Consider the following 27,265-nt stretch of genomic DNA (forward strand, 5'->3'; position numbering starts at 1 on the left):
AGCCTCCAGACTGGGAACCAGGTCTTAACAGCCTGTGACCCTAGTCTTTGGAATTGCCTATGTGTGTTTGCCTCACTAAGGTTTTGTGTATTCAGTCAACAATTATTTGGTACATTTAGTGACTAATTTATTGGAACTTAACTCTCCTTAAGATGGACACTACAAGGGACAAAATCTATCATTCAGAGACCAAAGGCAAAATAAAGCTACCTAATTCTCTAATTTAGTATTTCCCATTTTCATTGAGGTCTCCTATTTATATACCAGAGGCCATTTGTAGAACATCTAAATGCCTTTTTAAATCCATGCCTAATCTATCACTTCTGATAAATATCCAGATATTTTCAGATTTACTTTATGTATCAGTTTCCCTGAAAAGTCAGCCTACACATCAGTTTCTGTCTTAGATGCTTTTTATATCTTTTCTTAAATAAACAAATGTGGGTTTCTGTGGTAGTCTGTGGAGTTCAGTCTTTGTTTCTTTGTAACTGCAACATAATTTTATATTGGAAATGTGAAAAACAGTTCAGCAGGAAATCAAACACTGGCTCAGTGTGGGTATTTTTATATCCAGAGATACTCAAATATTAACCGGCAAAGAGATTTAGATACTGTGCCTAACACACAATGTAATGACAAGCCTTATTTAAAAGCCAGCAATATATATGTATATGTCTGTGTGTGTGTATGTGCTCGAAGAGAACATTTTTTACAAACACGGATTTTCTTCACAGTCCATTAGAATTATTCGTTTTGCTAAACAAAACAGTTAAATAGAATCAAGAAAGAGAAGGTTCTAAAAAGTCAGTGTCTCAAACATAAGCTCACAACAGTCCATCTGAAAGAACAAGTGATGAGGCTTTTATCATTATAACCATTGCTAAAAACGGATATAGAGAATATATTTATATGATATTGTATTGAGCTATAAATAATAGATACAATATGATGGTTATATTAAAATATGATGATAACAGTTATATATACATTTATAATCTCTATCAACCAAGTGAGTTTTACTTCCCTATTGTTTCAGTTTACGTTAAACCAATAAACAAATTCATTACATTGGTCAAGGAAATTGTTGATGTTCAAGCCGGTAGTTGTTAAGGAAACCTAGGCTGGAATTTATATTTGGCTGCATAGTTGAAGCTTTTCCCTTCCACATTTGCCATCTACGGTTTCACTCCATGTCTCCCTTCTTCCACTTATTAATAAGCATTCATTGTCAAATTATAAGAGCAGGTGTGTGGAGCAGACTTCAGCATCATTCCAGGCTTAACACAGTGGGTTGCGGGAGCATTCAAACTTCAACATAAGGAGCCCCTTTGGTTTGTTTTAAATTTAGGAACGGGGGGTTCCTAAAAATCCAAACTCCCCTGGAACAGACAGTTCAAAGATGCAGATTTTAAATTCATTATCCTCAACTGAACCTCTTCCCATCCTTTTCAGTGGGTGGGGGGCTATTTATTAATAACATCCCATTGTGTTCTAACCTGTTTTACAAAGATCGTCAAAGGAAGGCCTGGAGCGATGGCCCGTCTTTCCTGTTCTCTGCCTTGTTGGCGTGAATCATGACACATCTCAGCAGCAGCCAGGCCTTCACTAGGAGAGGACGGACGCTCAATAGTCAGAGATTCGGCTGAAGAGTCAGACAAACCCAGGACCAAATGCAAACTCAGCCACCTAAGTCTAGAGCGCTTGAAGTTTGGTATCTTAGCTTTATTAGATGAGAGAACTGGTGGTACCAATTTATGGCACGATTGTGAGGATGAAATGGATAAAGGGCTAGCAAGCTGCCCACCTTGCAGTAAGCAGCAACTCCTTTAACTGTCTCATTTTCATCCTCCTCCCCAAGGCTTGCAATCTCCGGCAATATTTGCTTCTCTTCTTTGCTCATTAGTTATAACCAGATGCCAGTTTGTGTTGTTTCAAACTCCCATCTCTGGTGCAGCTTTAGTTTTATATTGAATTAGAACTGCAGAGGTTATAGGAATGGTTCCCAAAGTATGGTCCCTGGGCTGGCAGCATCAGTCTCACATGGGAACTTGTTAGAAACACAAACTCTTTGGCCCAGGAATCTGTTTTAACGAGCTCTCCAGGTGATTCTGATCCACCATCATAGCCGTGTTCTCCCTTCTCATTCTCCACGCCTTAGGCTCTGTTCCACCCATAGGCTATTTGCCTCCTAAATTTGGAATGCTAATATTCTGAGCCCTACATTTCCCTTATTTTGATATTTCTATGTATTTGACGGGACTCCCTGACACAGAGAATAAGACCATATCCTGCACCTGACATCCGAAGGCAATCATAATCTGCTGTACTTAACTTTCCAACCGTATCTTCTTTTCTCTCCTGATTTCCCTCATCTTCTAAGCTCTTCTCTTGATCAAGACATTTGTTAATTTGGAAATACATCTCTAACAAAAGCCTACTGTTACTTCATGATCCTGATGAAAATATACCTTCCACAAAGACTCTTCCCAGAGAAGACTGCTTCTTCCACCCAAGGGAGAGATCCCAGCCTACTGCAAATTACGTGCTTTTTAAGCAAATGATAGAGTTACAATGCCTTAGCGACAGTTTCTTTATAGTCTACTTTGTTGCTTCTTTGTGACAAACAGCATAACCCCTGACCTTTGGCTACATGTCGTATGGACCCCTGTCCTATAGATACTTTGGGAACAAGAAAATATCAGTATCATAAGTGAGGGTGTCGAGTAACCAATGGCCTGCCACCTCAAATTAGATGGAAGCAAGTTATCGTTGTTGAACTTTCTACCATCTGGCTAAAGGGCCGCCTGACCTGGCACTGAAATGCTAGCTGGGTAACCGTGGATAAAAGATGGAATTGGTGTCTATTTTTAGCCCTGGTTTCTAAGCCTTGGATTAGGGATTCCTATAATCAGAAAACGTGCTGCATTTCCATTCCTTAGGCTTTGCTGCTTTGTAACCTGCTTCCACTTGTTCAATACAGATCAGATTAAACGATAAACGGGCTTGTTGGGTAATGAAGTGTGGGCTGGCATAATTCAGGGCTTGCCTCAGGCTCTCAGAAGGAAGAGAAATAAAGGTTCTTAGGTCAGAAGCCTGGCTCCTTGGGGAAAGAGCGAGGGGACCTGAGGCTCCTCTCTGCCAGCACTTTTCTCATGGTCTCTGTCTCTGACTCTTAAGGTTGGTTAATATTCTATGGGAATCCTTCCCTGTGCACACAGCCATTGCCCCAGAATTTTCATACAAGGAGAGCACAGTCGCTTCTGCCCTTTATGTCCCAGCTTCAGTCACTCAGGAGAGAATGACTTTAGAAAATCCAGGAAGCTACTGTGCCGGTCTGCCTGAGACTTCTAACAAACAGCTGAGTGGGGCATATTAAAGCGGAGAGCCTCTCCACCAATTAATTAATAGCGTCTGTTTAGAGTCAGAACTCATCCAGTTAATCTCGTGTGGTGTGAATTTTTACTTCCTTTATTCATTCATCACCTCAGTAAACATTTATTGGGACCCCACCCCCCCAAGCACTGTGCTAGGCTCCCAGGATATAGCAGTGATCAATAATAAAGCAACAACAAAATGTTTCATCAGAGCAAGGACGTTACCTGTTTCTCCCCTTAGAAATGTATTTGTAAAACCTCAAGCAAATTAATGGGTATTATAAGCCTCAGCCAGTCACCTGAAGGCAAAAAGCATGGATCTGTGAGAACTTACAGCAAAGGAACTGAACCCAGCGTGGATATCAAGAAACAGTAAAAACACCAGCTGAAGCTCACACTAGCGCTAGATACACTAACAGATTTAAGAATAACACAAATTGCTATTTAAGCTGAAATTCTAAAGAATCCATAGTTAAACAGTTGGCAGCTGTTAGAAATACTGTGTCCAGTGCTTTTTCTCGAAAAAGTAAGATGTTGGAGCAGAGAACTTCGGATGTACATGTGCTATTATGAGAAGAGGGACCTGGAAGGAAGTGCCAACCAGGAAGTCCGTACCACTTCTTGGTCATGCAGACTGAGATTAGGCATTCCAGTCTGAAATAAAAATTTTTAAATGCCCACAATATTGTGAAATTCCAACTCCTCGCTTCACGGTGTGACATTTATTTCTCCACTCCCTAAACCTGCTCTTGGTAGTGCTACTTGCTGTGGCCAATGGGACTGACAAACTTGATGCAGACAGAGACTTGGAAAGTACTTGCTCCCTGGTCTTTTGCTGCTCCGTGGAAGCCTGGGAGAACCACCGAAGAAGCGGAGCGAACCTACTGGAGGACGAGAGGCCACGCAGGACAGACAAGGGGTGCCCGCTGTGGCACCTTGGCCTAACCAGCCTGCTGCATATACACCTGAGGCTAATACAGACCGTCCAGCCCCAGACAAAGCTACCAGGTGACCAGATAGACCAGCAGAACCATTTCAGACCAAAAGAACTTCCCAGCTGCCCCACAGAACCAGGAGAAATACATCTTTATTGCTTTCAGTCACTAAGCTGAGATATGGTTTATTTTGCAGCAGAAGTGAACTGACAGGACTATTTTGGTTCCGTTATTCCTGAGCCCAAGTGGCTGGGGGCGGGGTGGGGGGTGGGGGGGGTGGGAATGGAGACCAGACCTGAATGACAAATAGAACGTTCAGATGAAGGACTAATAGTTTGTGTGTGTGGAAGGGAGAGTAGGCCCCAGGTTTGGTCTGGAGAAGGACCGAGAGGAGGATGAGGAAGGCAGGGAGGAGCACGAGAGCGGGGAAAGAAAAAACGTTACTGAGCCCCTCCTATGTTCCAGGCTCTGTTGTATGCATTTTGCCTCTATTAACTCATTCAACCCTCAGAAGTAAACTTCACACATGGCAAGCTGAGGCTTGAGGAGGTTATATGACTTACTCAAGTCACACACAGAGCATATGTTTTGGCTACGAAATTCTAGCTTCACAGTTTATGTTTTAAATTAGTAACTACTACTGTTTTCTCAGAAAGTGGTGATAAGAGTAACTGTGACCTTGGTTTCGGGTAAGAAGAAGGCTTCTGAGGCAGCCCAGCCGGGACTGACAGCGGGAAGAAGCCCCTCCCACTGGATACACATGTTTGCAGAGAATTATCCCTCCCCAATCATCTCAGGATGATACTTCCTAAGAAACTCACAATCTGGTATAACGTCCAAATAAAGCTGGGTGATTTTTTATTTGATGACAAAAAGGCTACTTTTAGGCATATCCTCTTTAATTATATAAAATGATAAAATTAATCATTATAATTATTGTTATGATAATTAATAGTAGCATTATTACAAAAAGTTTATTCTAGCTGAGGACAGATATTAGCATGTAAACACATTCACTCCTTATTGTGCACCTCTAAAGGTGTGTGACAGCCCACACTTTATCCTTCGGGAAACTAAGCCACAGAGAGAAGTTAGATAACTTAGCAATGGAGTGAGTGTGGATCAATGAAAGAGTAATGATCCCATCCAAGCACACCCATTATAAGCTTGCTCACTAAACTCCTGTATTTCCTCTTTGACTTTCAGACTGATATCTGCACTCCTTCCCAAGTCCGTGTGCTTCCTCTGTCCCCAGAGAAGACACAACTGGGGATAAATCAACCGAGTATTATCCAGTCTTTATAATCTGCTCCCATATCGAGGAACTCTCCTCCCCACCCCCCTTCATCTGGTACCCTTAAACCTGGAGATGACCGTTTGCTGTGACTGCTCATTTTGCTACAACTTGCACCTGGAAAGTCTGAATCACTGTTTGCTGCGTACCTCCTATCCTTTATCTGCAGTCGTCTACAAGATATGAGTTACTGTTGAGGGTTCAGGGAGGGTGGCTTATAGAGCCCAGGGCAAGGCACAGGGATAGACGCCTCCTACCTTCTGTCTTTTTCTAGGTTAGGACTTAGGAGCTGTTAGTCACAGTGACATCCTAAAGGAGTTCCTAGTTAAAATCTGCATCTCCACTCTCTATCTGCAGGCTTTCTCTAAGTGGATTAGAACAGAAGAGGAAGCAGAGATGAAAGAGATGGACAGGTGAGAGGATACAGTAGAACGGATGCAGAACAGGGAGGAAACGAGGGAGGGATTCCCAACTCAGTACTCAGATAACTGGAGCGGTTGCACATGAAGCGGGCGCTGTGGGGGCTGAAATAAAGCCGGTACAGGTCACCCACAGGACAGCATTCATTTGGGGCCTGCCTCAGGCCTCCCCCCTTGAACTTGGAATGACTGACTCTAGTTCTTCCCTGTGGGGACTCTTATTTTGGGTGCAGATCTCTTTCCCAGGAACCTGTAGCTTCTCCTCCCGTTTCCCATATTTTACTTTCCACTTCCCTGCATTATTCCCTTTACTGTTAAGAATACTGGTCTCTACCTTACAGCACCCACAGGCTTGTCTGAGGCGGGAGAGTCTTGATGGGGATTTGCCGTGTGCTTGTATCCCCAGACGGTCACATCGCTCGTGGCACTACAGCTGCCCTGGCATTTGGGAGCCCTGAACCACTCCTGCCCCTGCATTTCACCATCTACCCCTGGCTCCCATCACTCTCTCCTGTCTGTGAGAGTTAGTTATCTAACTGCACAACAGTTTCTTTCCGTCTGCTGCTACGCAGTTCTACACAAGGGGCGATGCTGGTCTTACAGAAGCTCTAGTCCCGACGGTGCCACAGGCAACAGACAGAGGCATTATATAATCTGAACGAGCTCTGGATATAAAACCTGAAGTTCTTAGTTCAATTGGGCTCTCTAAGAATATGCCTGCCTCATTTTGAGGGCCTTTCTGTAGCCACGGGTCAATCTACCATGCCAGAAGCAGGGCCAAAGGAAGGTCAGTGAACAAGCATACTGGCTGTGCAGCGAGGAAACTTAACTGTGCCGAGCAGTAACATAAAGGTCACAGTCACCAATTTTGCCACCATGGGGAGGAGAAAGGGTTAAACGACTGTATAAACCAAATAAATAATCTGAAGTTAAGCTGTTATTCAAAGGGCTGTATTAACAAGAATATGTGCAATGTACTCATCAATTTCTGAAGGTTATAGATGGATTTTGAGCTAAGGGTTATGGTACTATCACTTTTAATTCAATTTTTACTGTATTCTAAATTTTAAGGAACAGTTATGATTCCCATTTTATAGACAGGAAAAACTGAGAGCAAGAGAGGGGAAGTAAGATGCCCAGGGTTATACGGCCAAGATGTGGCCAACTCCACCCGACTCCAGAACTCAAAATCCCTCCAAACGATGAGCCCCCATAAAGATATATTTTTCCTAAGTAGCCTGGGTTGGACAAAGCAATTATTCTGGCAAGTGGGCCCTATGCCAGGAAGACACATCCTTTAAGTGCCATCAAACTAGCGCTTTCCCTGGGAGATTTAACCATCATTAGCGAAAAGCTTCATTTGCAATATTGTGTGCAGCCCACTGTAGTGGGCCAGAGCAATGCATTATCACTAACTCAAAGAGATTAATTTAATGGGCAATTATATGCTTCCTGCATTACAATACTTTCAGGTAACCAACAGTGGTATGCTTTCTGTAAATGCCAACTGCCTGCTCTCAGGTACAGTGTCGTAACCCTCCTCACCTTCCATCCCACACCACCCATTTCTCTGGGAGGGACACTCTAAAACTGGCATTCAGTACCTCTGAAATGCCTCTGCAGACACTCCATTCTAAGCAGACTTTTCCCCTGACTGCCCCCCAGTATCCCTTTACCTCTCTGACAGCCATGCTTGTTAACTCCTGCTGCTGTCTTCGGCAGGTCTGACCACCCCGCCCAGCCTAAAGGAGTCCTGAGCATCATCTGGTGAGCCTTAGCGCAAATCTCAGCTCAGAGGGTACTACCTACCACCACAAGAACGACCAAAAAATAAAGACAAAAGCACACAAACAGAAGAACACCTCACCTTTCTCTGCCTTCCTTCACAATATTATAATTATACTACTTATAATATATAATTATGTTTATTATAATACAATTAATTTTAAATATCTAACTGGTAGGGCGTAGGGAGAGGTGGTGGGAGAACTTGTGGAAAGTGGAGTTCTGAGTGGCTCCCTTGGGATTCGGCTTCAGTAGGCCTTTGGTGACGGCCAGAACTCTTCTTGTTTGGTTTAAACAATAACCCAGGTGACTGAGATCAGCTGGGCATGTCAAGTTCTCTGTGAACTCCATAGAAAAATGCTGTCTCCTACAATACACTATTCTGTGCTTTCTAGTCTCTGTTCCTCAGTTTCCTAATCTTGGAAAAAAAAGGGAATCCAGTTCCCGTCTGAACAGTTCCAATGCCTGGCTTTGTCCATTAGGCAGTATCCCTGCCCTGGGTTATAAAGGTTGGAACAGGAGGCCCTGACTGAGTGCAGGTTGGCTCCCTCCTCCGCTGCACTCTTGTTCCGGCACCAGCCTCATGCTTTGCACAGAACAACCACTTCATTCACCTGCTTCAGGAAACGGTGTGGCAGTGTCAGAAGCTCAATTTAAGTAAGAAGGTGAAAAGAAAGAAGATACAGGAGAGGGTTCCTCCCAAAGAAGGCATCTAAGAACATGAAAGTCACAGCTAAACAGCGTGGGGACCAAACCTGCCTCCAACCCCTGCTCTCTCTGACACTCCAGGGGAGTTACGTAACCTGTGTGTGAGTTTCTTAGACTGAAAAATGCATATAATAATCATACCTACTTTGAAAGAGTGACGTGGGAATTAAATATATTGCAGGGATTACATAATACCTTTCGGTGTTTCTTTTAATTAGCTAAGTTTACCTTAAGCCTTCACCACCATGGCGCCCAGCAGCCACGCACAGTAGCTGCAAGGGATGTGGCTGCTACTAGCAAAGCTACTGAGCGGAGACGTGCTCCCCGAGCCTGATCCCCTGTTAGCACGTGGGCGTCTAACTGCCGGCTCCTGTAATGAGAGGTGCCTGTTGATTATGACGGCAAGTTAGGTCTATTACCACGGAACTACTTGGGAAATACACACAGTGAAGCATCTCAGCCTTGGTTAAGTGACTCTGACACAAGAGGATAAAGGATGACATCTCCATCCTCATTAAGGGATAACAGATGGACTTTCCTAAAACCCATTTTTTAGCTTAATTTCATTTGCTTAAATCTTTTGTCTGATGAGATGGTGTTCTGAGAGTAATTTTACACTGTTCTCCCTGGGATGAATATTTCTTTATTAGAACCACCCCCATGGGGTTCTATTGTCTTGAGTGGTTTTAAATATTCATCTCATCCAAATACAATAAATCTCCCTTTAAAATTTTTTTTTTCCAAGACATAGTCTGCAGCTTTGGAAGATAAACATTACATGATGGGCTCCAAAATACAACCAAGTCAAAACAAATTTCTAAGCCACTTTGATAGTAACTCCAATTTTTCTTAAGTTCTCTGTGATATTATTATTTTGATGTCCTTTCAAGATTTAGAAAACAGATAACCTAATTGTACACTTAAAGTTTTTAGATTTATGCTCACTTCAGGTTATATTTTACAGCTAAAAATGAGCATTCTCTTTTGTACTCCCATTCTTTTTGGTTCTAAGAAAGTTACATGCAAAAATCAAAACCAATGTTTAGTTTTCAATCTGAATGAAAAAAAAAAAAAGACCAAAAAAGGTGTAATAAAAGATGAGATAACCCCCATTGATTTTAACAGAATGTCAGTTTGTCATATATTTTATTTATTTATTTTATTTATTATCTATTTATTTGGGGGATAATTAGGTTATTTGTTTATTTATAAACAATAAAGTTACTGTGGATTGAACCCAGGACCTCAGGTATGCTGGCATGCACTCTACTACTGAGCTATACCCTCGACTCCTGTATTTGTAATTCTACATGGTTCAGAGAAAAGCTGAGGGTTGCCATGTGGACAGAATCATTTCCTACTTGGTCTCTATATGGAGCTAATTTTACACTTGAATCTGGAGCATATTTGAGTGATTTCTCTCAAGCCATGAAGAAAATTGTATCTGGTCTATATTGCAGTATTTTTAATCAACCAGACATTCACTGAAGGAGGTTCGTTGTCACACCTTTTTCATACCCTCAGCACGGAACTGCTTGTAATTCCCAACACTCATCACCTCCTTCCTTACCTCTGGGTCATTCTCTGTGGATAGATCAGCAGACTCCAACTCACCCTTTCGGATGCAGGGGCCTCCAGGTGCCACTAGAAGGAAAACTCCAAGAAGACCAGGGGTTTTGCCTGTTTCACTCACTGCTTTGTCTTCAGCCACTAGAAGAGTGCTTGGCAAGTACCAAGGACTCAATAAATAATTACTGAGTGAGTGAACAAATGAATGTCTCCCCTGATTGGGTTTGGCGCCCCTGTCACCGTGGAGTTAGCAGCTCATTACCCTGGAGCATCTGCTCTGGGGTCTGTCTTCCTTACTCGTCTGGGGTTTCTTGCAAATGCGTTCTTTGTTTCTGGATTGCGCCTTCTGAAATGTTTCTTAACCGCCTGTTCTGTGTATTCATTTCCTTTCACTCCTTAGAATGAAGTACCTGGATCCTTATAATGAGGACTTCCTGGGTAAGTATTTAAGTGAAGGTATCCGTCTCATAAAAAAAACGTGTCATAGATTAAGGCTAAGGTTATTATAGTCAATATATGAGAAAATTCTTTTAGAAATAATTATTGCCTACATACTTTAAAGAAAACCGTGGTCCTTTAGAGCATTTTTATATAGCCTAAAATCAATTAAATATATATAGTTTTTCTCAGAGGCTCACGAGGATATACATTATAAATTATAAAAATTTCATACCTGCCACTCTAGGTAGGGCTAACACTTCTCATAAACCAAAGCCACCAAATGGGACGCTTCGTTTGACTTCCCCCTTAATGTTACAGGGGAAAACTGCCCCCAGAGTAACACTCGGGGGAAGAAAATACTGCTTCTAATACAGGATAAGCGTCTAAGATTCCGGAGTCTTTTTCCCTCCATAGCCATTTGACTTCGAGTTCTCTGCCTGCCCTGGAGTTGCCAACAGAAACATTCTTCACTCTTGACTCATCACTTTTCCACACAGTGGTTGTTTTTTGTTTTGTTTTGAATAAGTCTCCATGAAAGACATCACCCCCACATCTCAAAACAAGGAAAAGCCATGCCCCTCCCGAAGGTCTAGACGACTCTTCTTCTTACCAACAAATGAATCATGTATCTTGGAGGTGTTTCCCCATTTTCACATCAGTTGTGAAACCGGCGCAGATTTTAGGTCCTGCGTCTTTATACTGTATGTATGCCCAGGAATCTTCCCTAACGTGGGTTTTTATTTCCTTGTTCCGATTCCCTCTACCCCAATTTCCTCAAGAGTTTACTGCCTCCCTTGAACTTGTGTAAACTGTGAAGTCCTCATCAGCTCCTTCATGGAAGAAAGATATTTAAGTAATATACAAAATACCTTGTGCTTGGAAATAAAATGAACATCACAGCCCTTCTGCATGCTTCTGTATAATAGGAAATTGGTGAGGGAGGCAGAGTGCAAGTTCTCGTAGACAGCACGGCACTAAATCTCACCTTGACGCTGTTGTGTGGAGACTCAATCGCTGTGTCATTAAGTGCAATCAGAGAAGCTCTACGCTCATCAAAAACTGGCAGAAAGACTAGCATGTGTTATTTTAACAACTCTGGTGCCTCCTCTGAAGAAGTGCTTACATTTTCACATGCAACTTCTGAGAAATTTTCTATTAAAAATATAATTTCAAATAGTTTGTGGTTACTGTGTAAAATACATTAACTCCAAAAAAGAAAACAAAATCATCTATAATCTCATCTCCCCAAAATGATACATACTGATAGTGTAAATTTACCTCCTATATTTTCTGCATGTGTATGCATAGTTTAAATATGTGAGTGATAATTTCTATATTGTATATAATATATATGTTAGTGTCCACTTATTTAAGTTATGGGGCATAGCTCTTGAATTCTATTTTTTATTTTTTTTATGCTAAATCTTTCTGTATATTTAAATATGCAAAACATTGCTTTTAATGGCTGAATAATGGATATAAGATGTAAGAATATTTGGCTCTAAGAATATTTCCCTTCCACATATATTGCAACCTTTTGGTAGTTTACCACAGTGTGAGTTATTTCACGTTGAGATGGTGCATTCAAAGGTTCCTTGGGAACAATGAGATAAGTTCCACTGCCAAAATAGCTAATTGACACTGGGACCACTTATATGATTACCAGGCATAAACTGAACCCAGCCACACAAGGAAGAAATGAACAAACCCAGGCACTTACTAATTTCGGTAGCAATGATCGTTATGTTGTGCCACACGCTTAATTCTCTGTCAAGAGGTGTTGCCAGCGTTATCTTCCCGTCATCTGCATTAATGTTGAATTGTCTCTCCAGGTCAGTGTGCCGGTCGATGGAAAACCTGCAAAACAGATACATCTGTGATCTTCTTCAATGTTTATGTGATCCATACATTCCATAGCAGACCTTTAGTGATCCTTGGAGAGCCATAGTTGTGAAGTCAAATGAATGGGGAGACTCAATGGCATCATAATTTGGAAAACAAAATGACTGAATGGGGCACAAGAAACTTAATAATTATTATCCAAGGAGTAATTAGCTACATATGTAACACGGAGGTCGTAAACTGCCATCAGTTTCAGTGGGTAACACCTTCAAAAATGGATGCTGATGAAGAGTTAATTGGACAATCCATCACATTTATTGGACAGCTTATGATAATTAGCAGTTGCCACAAAATACTATGTAAAACAATGAACTTAAGCCCAAAGCAGGATGGTGCTAGGCAGCAAGTTATTTATGGCAGTTCAAAAAAATGTCTGTGTTAAACTCACATTTGATTACACAGCATGTATGTGTTTTCGTTATTGTTGCTGTTGGTTTGTTTTGCTTTCATTTGAAGTAGGAAAACTAAATATATACTTTACTTAAAATGAGAGTTGTCTCTTTCAGATAGGATAGCATTAAGAGGCTTTGTGTCTAGAGCTAAGTGCCTCTTGGGAACATTGAATATCGAGATCATACACAATTTTTCCCATAACATTTATTAACATCCTTTTATACATCAAGATCTGAACTTCGGCAGTGGAATGCCACATACAGTAAGTTCTATGTCTTAAGGAACACAAGACACATAATTAGAAAAACTGACCTATAAATAAGCAGTGAAATGAACTAAAACAAACAGGACGGAACGGAGGTCCAAAGAAGGGTGTTGTACACTGAATGTTTGTGTCCCCCCTAAAGTTTGTATGTTAAAGTTGTGATAGCATTTGGAAGGAAAGCCTGTAGGAGGTAATTAGGGTTAGATTAGGTCATGAAGGTGGGGCTCTCCTGATGGAATTAATACCCCTATTTAAAAAAAGGAGCCACAGGCTCTCCCTCTGCTCTCGCCACTGAGGATACAAGACAAAGGTCTGCAAACCAGAAAGGGTGCCCTCACCAGATGCTGGATCTGCTGGTGCCTTGATCCTGGACTTCCCAGCCTCTAGGACTGTGAGACATAAATGTGGTTTAACCCACTCAATCTATGGTATTCCTTATCTACAGAAGTGCAAACTAAGTCAAAGGTCGTGTACAATCCCATTCTAGGAGGAAGAACTGAAGAAAACCTTCATGGTTGAGATGACCGAGAAGTATGCATAAAATCTCTCTATTAAGTAGGACTCATCAACCCAAAATATGAAACATGGTCCATGGCTATTTGGAGCCGAGCATGTCTTCTTCTTCTTCTTCTTTTTTTTTTTTTAACATGTTTCATGTTTTTAATGAACATTTATTGTATCGTCAAGAATAAGACTATGTTATAAGAAAGTGAGAAAAAAATAATTTTCCCATAATTTTCAGTCTGCAGTTTTGTATTGTTAATATCTTAGTGGATTTCATTGCAAACACATATTTACGTATTTTATGTATATCTACTTCTTCATGTGTATCTACTTATTTGTGTCTATATCTACCTCTGAAGAAGGAAGGATAAATGGATAGACGGATGGATAGAGAAACAGATATACAGGGATGTGGATGACTCCTTACTCCTTTTAGCTACTTCTTTTTCATTAGAATTTGCATTCATATACTGTATACCAGACACACATACAAAAAAAAAGAAAAGGCATTTCTGTAAATCTTCCCTACCAAAGACAAGCATCATTAAACATTTTGGAATAATATTAAAAAGTACTTAATTTTATTGACAATAGTTTACTGCTAAATTCCTTGATGAAAACATGCACCATGAAATTGTAACTACTGGTTTAGTAAAGCCTTAGCTACAAAGAAAACTAAGACACCGACTTGTATCTATACACCAGGAATTTACAAACCAACCCCACACCCAACCTCCAGGAGGATGAGAGAAATTCAGGAAGGATTTAAGAACCCAGAGGCGTATCTGAATTAACAGTGCTCACAAAATAATCCTGAGCATGAGGAAGTAAGTGTTCACTGCAAAACATTTGAATCTGTTGTATTACAGAAAGAAGATTAAAAGCCGTTTTCCTGGGGAACAATGATTGTTGATTAGACCAATGAGATTCCAACTTTAACTGTAAAATAACTGAACAGACATGTGTTTTACTCCAGATACCATGAACACTTGGACTTTTAAATGAGCTAAGAAATGTCCAGAGGATTAATTATCGCTTTCTGCATCATATTCATAAATAAAATTTGCAGGCATTGCTGGGTTCTAGTGCTTTTATTATCTCACTGCTGACAGTTCACACATTCATGCATCAACTGATTTCCCAGAAGCCACCATAAAGGACAATCAGTCTCATCATTGATATTCATGGATCCCAAATCTGAAATATACTCCATGGCGATTTGATTGCTGACCAGTAATTGCCTAGAACTTGTGGCCTGGAAGAAGCACTGGGAACAATGACAGGGTTTTGGAAGCTGGCATTTAAAAAATGTTATTTGTTTAATCCCTTATCTAAATCCATATCATGCAGACCTCAACTTTGGAAGGAATTATATCTCTATTATGTATGTATTGCTGATTCTGGGATAATTAATAAGTTTATTGAGCTTCAGTTTCTTCACTGGTCAACTATGAAGACTCAGACCCCAGATGTGGTTGTGAAGATTAAATACGAAGCATAAACCTGTCTCTGGTACTTGTGTGCTGGAGACAGGTCCGTCAGCCTGAAATCACCATAATCAGCATGTCCCATAAAGTTTATTAAACTTTAATAAACTCCCCTACTTGGAAGGGGGTTGAGAAGGCCCCTTTCTTAACAGTTTATAAATAGTGTAAAACTAGAAAAACATCTGGGTGTTATTTAACTCCCATCACTCTGACAGAGGCAGGGATATTTTTCTCATTTTTTAAAGATCCAGTTCATGACAGACTTTATGAGGTGAGTCATAAGAATTTATAAAATAGGCTATAAATACAGCCCTTTAGTAAGATCAGAGGTAAGAATGTCATAATATTACGAGATTACACAACAGGAGGAACTCGATGAGGGGAAAAAATGACTTAGTTTAAAATTCAGTTTAAAGTCTACCTCAACTATTTCAAGAAGCCTTTTGCTCCTTTTGTAGACATTTTACACATTTTACTGCCTTGTAGACTTTACAATGAAGGCTTCCAAGAATTACTAAACAATTCAAAAACCCAGACTCAACATAGTCAACAAGCATGCATTAAACACCAAATGTGTACCAAGCACTGTGCCAGATGCCTTTTTCTTTCGTGTTTCTTTCCTTGTTTTTTTTTTTAATAGAATGAATAAAAGAAAAATCATTCTTACATAGGTGTGATTTACTCATGTTAGAAACTTCTGTATGCCTTTGCTACCTAATCTGTAAAATGGGAATTATAGTAAGGTCTTGTGAGATTTACCGAGGCAGCACCCATGAGGCACTACTGCAGCACGTGGCACATAGTAAGTGCTCAGTAAATAGCTATTGAAAATCTTTAACGCTGGCATCACTTATCTGGAAACAATAGGCATCTACTGCTGATTCCCAGGCCCCTCCTCAGGTCCAAGCAGCACTCCTGTTCACCCCTTGCTTCTCTGTCCCTGAGCAAGTTCATCTGGGCTCTCAGGTCAGTGGAAGCAAACACGTAGAAGATGTCACTTTAAGTGATAAAGCCAAGGAGAAAAAGGGAGTGGGGAGGCTGAGGCCTGCACCCCCAGCACCACTTTAGGTGTTCATTTTTCCACTAACTTTTCTGACCAAAATCTCCGTCCCATGAACTGACCATTCCAAATTCAAAGCTTTATTGGACACATTGACTTTTGAATTCCTATTGGCTACTGCATGAGCATTTGTTTTGTATCACGGTTAAAATTAATTACATTTTTACACGTTTAAAATGAATTATATAATTAGAGATACTCACATTTGAAAAAAACCTGCACCCCACCTGCGATTTTTAGTGATGTTCTCAGAAGATGCTTGCCCCCCACCCGTGGCTACAGCACTCCATCACCAGCTGCAAAGATGCAGCTTACTTTCCTCTGGTCCTCTAAGCCGCCACCACCCACCCCATTTTCTCAGTTTCTCCCCTCACCTCCTACTCATTCCACTCTGTGATAGAGCTGCATCAGAGTGACGAAGGCAATACTCCATTACAAGACTCAGATACAGGCTCTTTCCTTAAGCCAAATAACAGAGAATAGCTTCAAAGAAAAACTGAATGGGCTGAATACAGCAAACACAAAACAACCTAAATTTTAGAATCCAGTATACCAAGCAAGTTGGCCAGACGTCGTGATTTTGGACAGATCTCTCAGAAGTAGACCCTCATGCTACTCTGTTTTCTAGGACTCTCGGTGTCTATGTGAATGGCAGCAGATGAAGTGGAAGAAACAGAGAAACCAGTAAACCTTTCCTGGAATCTCACCCGTGGGCTATCACTGAAACAATGTAACTAGCCATCATCTCTTAGGCTCATCCATGAACAGGAGACACTTCCCAAAGGGGTGCTTTGCAGTAAATGAGTTGATACATGACTCAGATACAATAAATCAATTGATTAATTGATAGTTGAGTCTTCAATCTGTGAGAGATCTCTTCAAGCCCAGAGTGACTGTGAAAATGAAAAACTAGAAATGGAAAGACAGAAATAAAAACTATCATTCACATTCTTCAGTTGTTTCCCAAGTGACACTAGAAAAATACTCCAGAACTCTGTAGTGTTTGCCTACACCCATCATCACCCTTTTCAAACTATCCGCTCCCACGAATATCTTCACAGAGTGCAGACTCTGAGTTGGGGAGATGAGAGGCTCCACTGGGTTTCCTCCTCGCTCACCGCTCACCCACAAGGAGCCTTCTGAACCTGGTCCAACTCTTTACTGACCTTCCCTTCCTCAAGGTCATTCCTCTTATTATTCTGCAGTTAAACATTTGCTGGCCTTTTGCTCATTAAAGACAAGGAGAGATTGTTTGATTCATATATCATAACATCACATTGGTTGGAATTCTGCACTGCAGTTATTCAATAACTGATTACTGGAAGGATGTACAAACATTCGCTGAGTGTGCATTGTTATGTGGGAAACATGGTGGTCAAGAAATATTAGAAAAAGGAGTATATGGGATAAGAAAGGAAGAAAAAATAAGAAATAATAACTGGTTTCTACTATATCTACTGGAAAGTTCAATGTCTTCTAATTTATATCTTTAAAGTCATAGGATTTGTATCTCCAATATTGGAGTTTCCATTCTAACTTCTTAAAAATATGCATCTATTGGATTTGCTATTTCTTTGCAGATTTACTTAAGATACATTAGACCAAAGACCTCATTTGAGAAAAGCAAAATATACTTTGGAGAGTCACCTTCCTGCCACAATAAGAAGAAACGTAACACAGTGGGGAGTGTGGCATGTGAGAAAACAGGCTCCTTGGGTCATATTAACATCAATTTCATGGATGGAAGTTTTGGAAATAAACATTCTCATTCTAAAATAATAGATATGTTTTAGAAACTGCATAAACCTTGATACCCAATGTTCACAGAAGCCCTATAGTAAGCTTTCCCATTTTATACCAACAAATTTCCTGGTTTGCTTCAATACAGTAGTTATGTGTTAGGAATAACTGCTAATGACACCATCATCTTACTTTGTGAAGTCAGGGCCATAGATGCAAGGATACTCCTACCTAGATGCTCAGCGTCTTGCCTGGAGATCTAATTTAACCTACTGCACTCTGACCATGAACACAGCCTTTGTCACCAGCTCACTCAATCCAGAAGAGTTTGCAGAGGTCAGAAGTTAATATAAGAAGCTACCACTGGTGTGGTGGTTGAGAACAGGTCAAAATGGACAACTGGATATTACTGTGTTGGAAAATAGCACCCTTTCTGCATTGCTGTTACTGTTTATATTAAGTTACAACTTTAACCTGAGCAATATGTTTACTCAATTAACACAGCCCAACTATTTGTATTTCATACTAACGTTGGCACAAAACCCCACTTTGTGTATATGTGTGTGTGTTTAAGACAGATTCTGTTGTCAACACACAAATAATCCATGTATATATACATTCATTCATATATTCATTCATTTACAGCATCCCCTACTTCCTCTTCCCAGCCTCACCCCCAATACTACATACCTACAGAGACCCTCTGTTTCCTGCTGAACTACTGTTTCTTGTTTGCAGTAGAGATCATCAGTCTGTGACAATATCAAGAACATTTTATGGATTTTCAGAACCAAGTTCCCAGTGTTGAGGAGTCATCTGTTTCACTCCCAATGACTTCAGTGCCACCCAGGAGGGGTGCAGATTAAAGTCTGGAGTGTCCACAAGCAGCTACAATGATCATCTTAAAAATCAGATAAAGATAAATGACACGTTTCTTTCAAAAGTTATTCTGAACTACATTCTTCCTAATACAATATTTGTGAAACACCTGACAATTTTTCCAGAGAATGACCCTTTTATTCCTCACGTCTCTGCTAAGCCAATTTATAGATCTATTCTCAGTTTCATCTGAAAAATGAAAACAAGACTGCCTTCATTTAAAGTTTAAAGTAAATCCCCAATTAGATAATGCATTGTAAATCCCCTTCTGCTTTTCAAAAGTGTTTGTACACTGAGTATTTATCATTATTTCTAGAAGACACTCTGACAAATATCTAGGCATTTTTAAACAAGAACAACAAAATATTCAGAAGACTCTGGTATTTGGTTGTTGTCATATTTCAACTTGCTGCTTTCACCCAAAAGATGAAACAGATTCATGCACCCAAATCATCCTCAGATACCTTCATTTATTTATGGACAAGTATAGAAAGCCCACATTCTAAATGAATCGGTTCAAACGGCATCCCATTTTCTGAATATGTGTTTTGTTTCACAGTTTGTGCCATTCACACCTTGAAAAGATAACTTCGTGAAGCCACAATCTCGTAGGTAAATTTCTGCCACCAACAAAACCCAACATAGATTTTTTTTCAGTGAATAATCCCAGATAAAATTTGATTCATGATTAATTCTTTAATATTTCTTTAATATCTTCAGAGAAACTCTAATGTTCTCCCTGAGTCATCAAAATAATCAGTCATAACTGGAAGTTCTAAATATGGCAACTGTACGGAGAAAATGGAGTGCAGTGAAGGGATTAAATGTAAAATTTTTATTTTTTATTTAACAATAACGTAAGTGTTTCTTTGGGTCACGTGTGATGCTAAACGTTTGAACAGAGCCTCTTCTCTTAGACACAGTAGTTGTGACTTTCTCATTACCTACGATGGAAAGCGGCCAGTGAATAAAGTTACAGCACCCTGCGGTGGTGAGGGCCTCCAGGTACACCTGGGAGAGGGAAGGTGAGGACACCTGTTCTGGGTCAGGAAGATTTTTTTCAGGTGGACTGTAGGAAGGGAGGGCATCCTCAGCCAGAAAGGAATCCGTGGAGAAAATCCTGGGAGTCTGGGTTTGTTTAGGAAACTGTATAATTAAAGGACCAGATTAGGTGTGGTGGTGAGAGCTAAAATCCGGCAGATGAGCATCCTACCATTTCCTCCCTCCCTCTACTCCCTCTGCTCTTTACTGATTCTCATGTACAAGGAAGGCATCTTGTTTGTCGCCAAACAAACGTTTCTCACGTAACTGAGTCTGTATGTGGAGAAAGACAATAAAAGTAAATAAGGTTTTCTGAAGGTTTACAGTGATATTTAAAAAAAAAAAAAGGTCTGAGATGTATAAAATATTATTAAAATATTCCTATCAAAAGAAACAGCCAATGTGAACATTCTGAGTTAGGAAGACGTTCAGTGTGTTCAAAGCCTTTAACAAAGGATGGTGTTGCTGGAGCTCAGGGCTCAGTGAGGGGCAGGGCCTCAAGGAGCAGATCAGGAAGGACTCTGGAAACCATGCTGAAGAATTAACTTGTTTCACTTGTGGAAGATGGGGAGCCACTTGAAAAAATATAGCAAGAGAGTGATATGACCTACGCCACACAGCTGGACGCCACCGAACTTTTGTGATGGAGAAATATGCTCCGTGCTGTCCAATACGGTAACCACTAGCTGTGTGGCTAGTCAGCCCTTGAACATAGCTAGTGTGATTGAGGAATTGAAATTGTTACTGTATTGAATTTAAATTAATTTTATTTCAATTCAAAGAGCCACCTGTGATGAATGGCTTCTGTACTGGACAGTACAGATCTAAACTGAGTCAGAGATCACTTCGGCAGCTGCATGGGCATCAGAGGGCAGGAGACAGGCAAATGGAGCCATGATAACAGGTCACATTAGAGATGATGGTGTTTGAGCCTAGAAACTAAAATAAATAGGACATAGTGACTGTTGGGATGTGGAAGTAAAGGAGATTAAGGAATCTTGAGGTAATGCCCTATGGAAGGCTCGTAACCTCTTCTATCAGTTTACGTTGCTTTCAAATTTGATGAGTTTCTCTCTTTTGTCTCCTTTTAGCCATATTCACCTAATTATTCACCAAATACACTAAACTGGTAAAAAAAAATCACTTAAATATTAGCAAAATATAATTCAATCTTTCCAGAAATACATGGAATCTGGAACTGCTCTGTGATATTCATCTCCGGTGTGTGCTTTTCTGTGATGGGCGATGAGCAGTTGTGAGGATAAACTGTTTTACACTGAAGCCCCCATGATGACCTTGATCCTCACTGTTCACCCACGGGTCACAAGAATCCCAAGCAATTCCCATGAGTCTCCACGACAGTGACCTGAGGGTGTCAGGGGAAACCGAGCAGTGAAGAGCATCCTGGAACACCCTTAAAAATTGGGCTGTCAACCATACCAAGGATGGCTTTTCTCTCTACAAAATGAAATTCAAAGTTGATAAATGCTGCACGGACAATAGAACAGAGATGGTGTGAGATGGAAAAACACCTCATTATGCAGTGGTCTGGGCCACAGGGCCAGACCCAGAATGAAGATTTTATCATATGTTTAATGTATTTATTGTGGCCTTCTTAAATTTCAGCCTCTCTGCTAAGCCCTGTACATTAATTTCGCATTCACTCCTCCCTAGAGATTACTTGCGTGGCTCATATAAATTGCCCTCTCAACGTCTGTAGTTGTAAAATGAAGCGAACATGCAGGTTCCCCCAGTCATAAAGTTATAGGTACCATGTCCCGACCACAGCATCGGACACCTAATCAGCTCTTAGTAAATGCTGAATAGGTATCAGAATGGTGCTATTTGATTCTATAAGTTTGTCCAGTTTTTGTCAAAATCACTTATTATATAGAAAAATAAGTACTTATGGAAAACATGCACACGTAAGAAATAACAGGAGTGATGCATAGCTATATCAAAGCAGGTTTTTTTGGAAAATGTCATAAAGTTCTATACATTTTGAAATTTTAATTGGACATTCAGGCTCAGGAAGAGCTGGAAACTATCAGGTGGATGGTCCGTGGCCGGTTAACTCTGAAGGGCTGGAAATACATTTGTACTGCGATAGCTTGTTTACTTCTCCAACACACAACCGAAATCACATAAGCACACCATTCCAGCATTCAACCGGGTGTAATTTTTCTAGGGGGAACAAAAGTATTTTATGCCAAAAATACTCATCCCTACGCAGAACGCCTGCCCATGTGGTCTAACCCGGTCTCGTACATTTAAGCAAGTGCAAAACCCAGTATCATGTGCTTGATGCTTAGTGAATGACCCAGACACGCTTCCCTTTCTGCCAGGGACGAGACGCCCCCCTCACCGTGCTCCGCGCCCGGCTCCCCTTCCATGCCTGTTCTGTCCAATTCCAGATCTTTGGTTTCAAAGGATGCTCAGGTCTTTTGCTGTCATTCACAACATTAAATATACCTCTGACCCTTCTTAGGGCCTTCCGTAAACCTTATTTACTGTGACGCTGCACACCTCAGCTGACCACCCCAAACCTGACTTGCATCCGGAGGCCCATTGGAAAGGCGCTTCAGCCAAGCCTATTCCACGGCCCAGCAAACCGACTTCAGACACAGGAGAGCGCTGACTGACATCTAATAGGTGGATGGAAATGGCGTTTCTCCATTTTTAACAGGCTCTCTTCTTTAAATATGCAATGTTATGTTTTCCTCTGCAACACTAAGTCAAACCTGATTGTCCTTTATCAGAAGCAAGGTTGTATAATACATTGTGTCAGTCAGAATGTAGAAATACCCGGAAAAATAAAGGCTTGGTTGAAACAGCTCCCATAAATATCTGAACATCAGGTAAGAGTGTCAGTCTCCCTTTGTTGGGATGCAAAATGGGATTTATTTTCCCTTATGAGTCTAATAATGTTAGATAACTCTGCTCAGCCTACACAAGCATCTTTGTTTCTCTCAGATTATAAACATTATTATTAAGTTTTCTTCCCTAGAGGCAACAGACTTCAGCCATCAGGAAAAAAAGAGAAAAACTTTTTAAACCCCAGATCAGCACTTTCCAATTTTTGTTTATCCTCTTTCAAATTCTTATGCTATTTTTACCACCTCAGATCACTTGTTTTAAATCAATTGCTGCTTTACCATTTGCATCTCAAAATGTAGAACAAATAGATATTTGCCTAAGGGAAGACATTGTCATGCGGTGGTAACATGCAGGCTTGGGAGCTGGATGGCTAGCAGTGTGGAGTCAGTGACATGACTGCACCAGCAGAGAAGTTCTGTGCGCTTATCCATGAGTGACATGGAGACTCACGGGGCAGCTCTCCCTTCAAGGAAGGACCCGAGCTGGACAGGGAGCAGTCAGGAGACGGCCGCTAAGTATCCGCTCCTTGGACTCCACGTCGTTTGCAGAACGTGTCCTCTCCAGAGGTCATCTGGAGATGAGCCAGCAGAGCGATAAAGGCCCATCCAGTCTGGCAGGACACAGGTCCTCTGACGGTCAGTACTCACGGCAGGGAGGCCCACTGGTAGGGCAAAGGCTTGGCTGGGGCCGCACTGCCCTTTGCTCTCTCCCCCTGCCCATTCCCTTCCATTTACAGGTGCCGATCTCTAACACACAGCTTGTACTGCAAACCCCACTTATTTCCAGGGAAGACAACCTGTAACCTCTATGTTTAATGGGAATAAAAATATGAGTAATTCGTAGCATTAATGTAATGAAGTGTAGATGAGATATATGTGAAGGGCACTGATCTAAAACATTAAATAGGCATGAATCAAGATCCACAGGAGGTTTCCAGTAGCCCTCATCAAATCTCTGCTCTCATACTAGAGAATACACATTACAGCAAACTCCAGCACGTCTGTTCCAAGTGAAATTCTATTTCATGCCACCTCATGCTTTCAGATAGAGAAATGCTGCTGGAGTCCGAGATTTTGCTAAGACATTGAAATGCAGAGACCAGAGTTTGGCTAAGGCAATCACCAGCCTTGATTCTAAAAACCCTGTATTGTTGTCATCACTGAGGTCTGGAGAATGGATGGGGCAGGTAGAAAAATAGGCTATTGTAATTAATTCATGCAAGAAACAAAAAAAATTCCCTACTCCGAGCGGGTAAGCATCTCAGCCTTTTTTTAGGATGTCCTTTCACAGTCTGATGGTAGTTATGGTGATTTTCCTCAAAGCTGCACTAAACAAAGCCAAGTTTTTCTGGCAGACTCAACATGAGTTGCACACTGTCCTGGGCCCCATGAGGGCTACTGTCCCCAGGGTCCTGAAGCAAGCATGGCAGATGCCAGTCCCGTCACACAGTGCTGGATTCTCATACAAAGACTTTCTTTGACTACTAGAGGTTTAAAAAATATTTTTTTAAATCTTACATTTAGAGACTTTCTGAGACAGAATAGGATCCTGGAATTCCATGAGAGCCAGTTATTCAAATTATTGATGAAAACCCCAGTCCTTATCGGTCTGTCATAGGAGATGACAGACATTTTTGTAAAGTAAATATTTTAGGCTTTGCAGGTCAGAATGTCTCCGTCACAGCTACTCCGCTCTGCAGTTAGGGCGTAACAAATGAAGGTGGCTGTGCTCCAAGAAAACGTTATTTTTAAGAACCGTGGGAGGCTGGATTTTGTGCACAGGCTGTAGTTGGCTGACTCCTGGCCCAAGGTGATAGACCGAGTCAAAGTATTCACCAGCCATGGGTCCTCCTTTAAGCAGGTGCTACAGAAAGGAAAAAAGGGCACTCTTCTACGGTAATATAAGGACATATATGTTATTACACACACAGGAATAAGTGTCATGATATTTGCAACGCTCAATGCATTAGGATCTAGAGCAGAGACCGGCACAGACACCACACACCCTCCTTTACATCATACGCTTCAGGTTCTCTGCGAAACTACAGAAAGTCCAGAGAGTAAATCTCCCCTTCTTAGAGAGGGCAAAGCACCTGAGCCAGCTAACTGAGCTGTCAAATCCGAGTGCAAAGAAACTTGAGTTCCAGCTGATCTGGCCACACTGTCCTTGGTCCCAGTAATGTTTCTCAGGCTCAGTGAGGGAGATGCTGCTCTGGGAGGAAGGCAGTGTGTATGTAGTTTTCAAATTTAACAGCCATAAATGCACTTTTATATTATAAAAATGTTTTGTTAAACATTGGTCTGCAGCCTCTGGATGGAGAACTCACAGGGGGATACAATTCTGATCCATCTGCTAGTGAGGGTGCTGCTTGGAGCCGCTAATAATGAAACCAGCCCCTTAGTTGTGAATCGGTTACTATATTTCACTGAACTCCAACTGCTTCTTCCTCACTGTTTAATTTCATTCTAGCTTTTGTTGTTATGCCTAAAGAAACCATTTTAACATTTTCTCGCATGCACTTTGAGTATCAAAAATTCCATCTACACGTTTTCAGCTTTTTGCCTCTAATTGCTCTACTGGTTGCTCTAACTGCTTTAATAAATAATATTATCTGAGTTCTGCTAGTCTCGGAATTCTAAAGTCCATGCATCACACATTATTTATTATTCCTTTAAGGAGAAAAAGGAGACTTCTTCTACCCAAAGCATTTCTTTATCATGAGAGAGAGAAAGAAAAAGGAGGGACGGAGGAAGGGAAGGAGGGAATAAAAAATGAGAGAAAATTATAAACAACACAGTCCACCGTCCGAATTGTTACCAGGTTCTCTAGAGTGTGAGTCATGTCCTCTGTAGCATCAGTGGATAATCTGTGGCTGCTTCTATTCCAATTCATCAGAAAACTAGGAAACCTCTTCCTCCATGTGACCCTAAAGTTCCATAATCTAGTTTTGTTTATCATTTTCAGATAGCACATAATAAAGGCTAGTTAGATAAATGTGAAGGACTTAAAGTTTACATGACTATTAACCAGCCTCCTCACTATAAAACAAGATCCGTGCTCCAAGCAGAGGCTTGGTCTTCATAGAAATTCCTTGGGACACCGCAGATATGGATACAGATACACACACATCATACGTGACTGACCATCTATGGTATATACACCATATATACTATATACCATAAATACTATATACGTAGTAATGGGAAGGAATGAATAGATGGATAGGTGACAAAATCAGTATGTGACTTAATAAATTAATGACTTTTAGCTGAATTAGTAGATGCAGGGAGTTGTTTGGTACAATGACTTGGAAGAGTTGGTACTTTTGCACTGGGAGACAATCAAATTTCAACTGGCTAAGAGTGTCCAGGAACTAAATGACCAAGTTTTAATTGTTTTTGAGAGACTTAGACCTTGTACCAGACCCTTGTACACTGTTGGTAGGAATGCAAAATGGTGCAGAAACTATGGAAAACAGTCTGGGAGTTCCTTAAAAAATTTAAATAGAACTACCATATGATTCTGCAGTCTCACTTCTGGCCATATATTCAAAGGAACTGAAATCATATGAGCACTCCTATGTTCACTGCCACACTGTTTACAATGGCCAAGGTGTGGGAACAGCCTAAATTCCCATCAACAAATGAATGAATAAAGAAAATGTGGTATATAGATAGAATGGAATGTTATTCGGCCTTAAAAAGAAGACAATTCTATAATATGTGACAACATAGATGAACCCAGAGGACATTATGCTAAGTAAAACAAGCCAGTCACAGAAGGATGAATATCACACGATTCCCCTTACACGAGGTCCCTAAAATGCTTGATGCCATAGAAGCACAGAATGGTGTTGCCAAGAGCTGGGGGAAGGCGGGGAATGAGAAGTTACTAATCAATGGATATAAAGTTGCAGCTACACAAGATAAACAAGTTCTAGGGATGTGCTTTACAACACTGTTCCTATAGTTACCAGTGCTGGATTGTACACTTCAAAGTCTGTTAAAAGGGTAGATCTCATGTAAAGTGCTCTTCTCACAATTAAAAACAACCAAAAAAGACTAAATCCTTCACAAAGATGGGAGTTATCGCAAGACGGAGGAGAGAGTCAATCGATACACAGCCTATTCTCAAATAATTGTCAGGTTCTCTGCGGCATGAAATATTTCCACTTTTAGCATCATTGGACATCAGGACAGGAAGCGTTTTCAGGAAAAGAGCTCATTAATAGCAAGCCTCGTAACTGAGGTGAATTATAAAAATGCCAGAATAACAAGCAGGAGGAAAAAAAAAAAAAGGAATGTCTTCTGTTGAGAGGGCACTTACATTCAAGAGAGGAACTAGGACAGCAGAGCGCTGTGGCCGCCACGGTCATATGTCAACCTGCTCTGCCTGCTGAATGGCCACTTTTCATTTAAGCAGCTCATACAGTCTTTTGAAAGAAATAGGAAGCAGCTATCAAAAAAAAAAAAATAAGTCACATGCCATCTCGAAGCCACAGTGACATCAAATACACACTTGAAATTAATTTACTGAGAGGAATAAGTGAACCATAGAAGGTTTACATGGAAGCACTGCCTTATATTTAACAC

General features: G+C 40.8%; 1 protein-coding gene and 1 long non-coding RNA gene across 4 annotated transcripts in view; one reads left to right on the top strand and one right to left on the bottom strand.

The window, feature by feature from the left end:
* LOC116665770 overlaps positions 1-12,629 on the top strand; it is a 128,083-nt gene extending 115,454 nt beyond the window's left edge. Inside the window, exons 2-3 of the long non-coding RNA XR_004322435.1 lie at positions 10,485-10,522; positions 12,358-12,629. This is a non-coding gene — a long non-coding RNA (uncharacterized LOC116665770). The remainder of the gene's footprint in view (positions 1-10,484; positions 10,523-12,357) is intronic.
* Positions 1-27,265, bottom strand: part of CDH8 (cadherin 8) — a 313,666-nt gene that overhangs the window by 99,416 nt on the left and 186,985 nt on the right. For all 3 annotated transcript variants that reach the window (XM_032486452.1, XM_032486453.1, XM_032486454.1), the window contains exon 8: positions 12,246-12,382. In XM_032486452.1, the coding sequence (XP_032342343.1) occupies positions 12,246-12,382 (137 nt within the window). The remainder of the gene's footprint in view (positions 1-12,245; positions 12,383-27,265) is intronic.

The sequence above is a fragment of the Camelus ferus genome, chromosome 9 (genome assembly GCF_009834535.1).
Source record: "Camelus ferus isolate YT-003-E chromosome 9, BCGSAC_Cfer_1.0, whole genome shotgun sequence".
Classification (NCBI taxonomy): Eukaryota; Metazoa; Chordata; class Mammalia; order Artiodactyla; family Camelidae; genus Camelus; species Camelus ferus.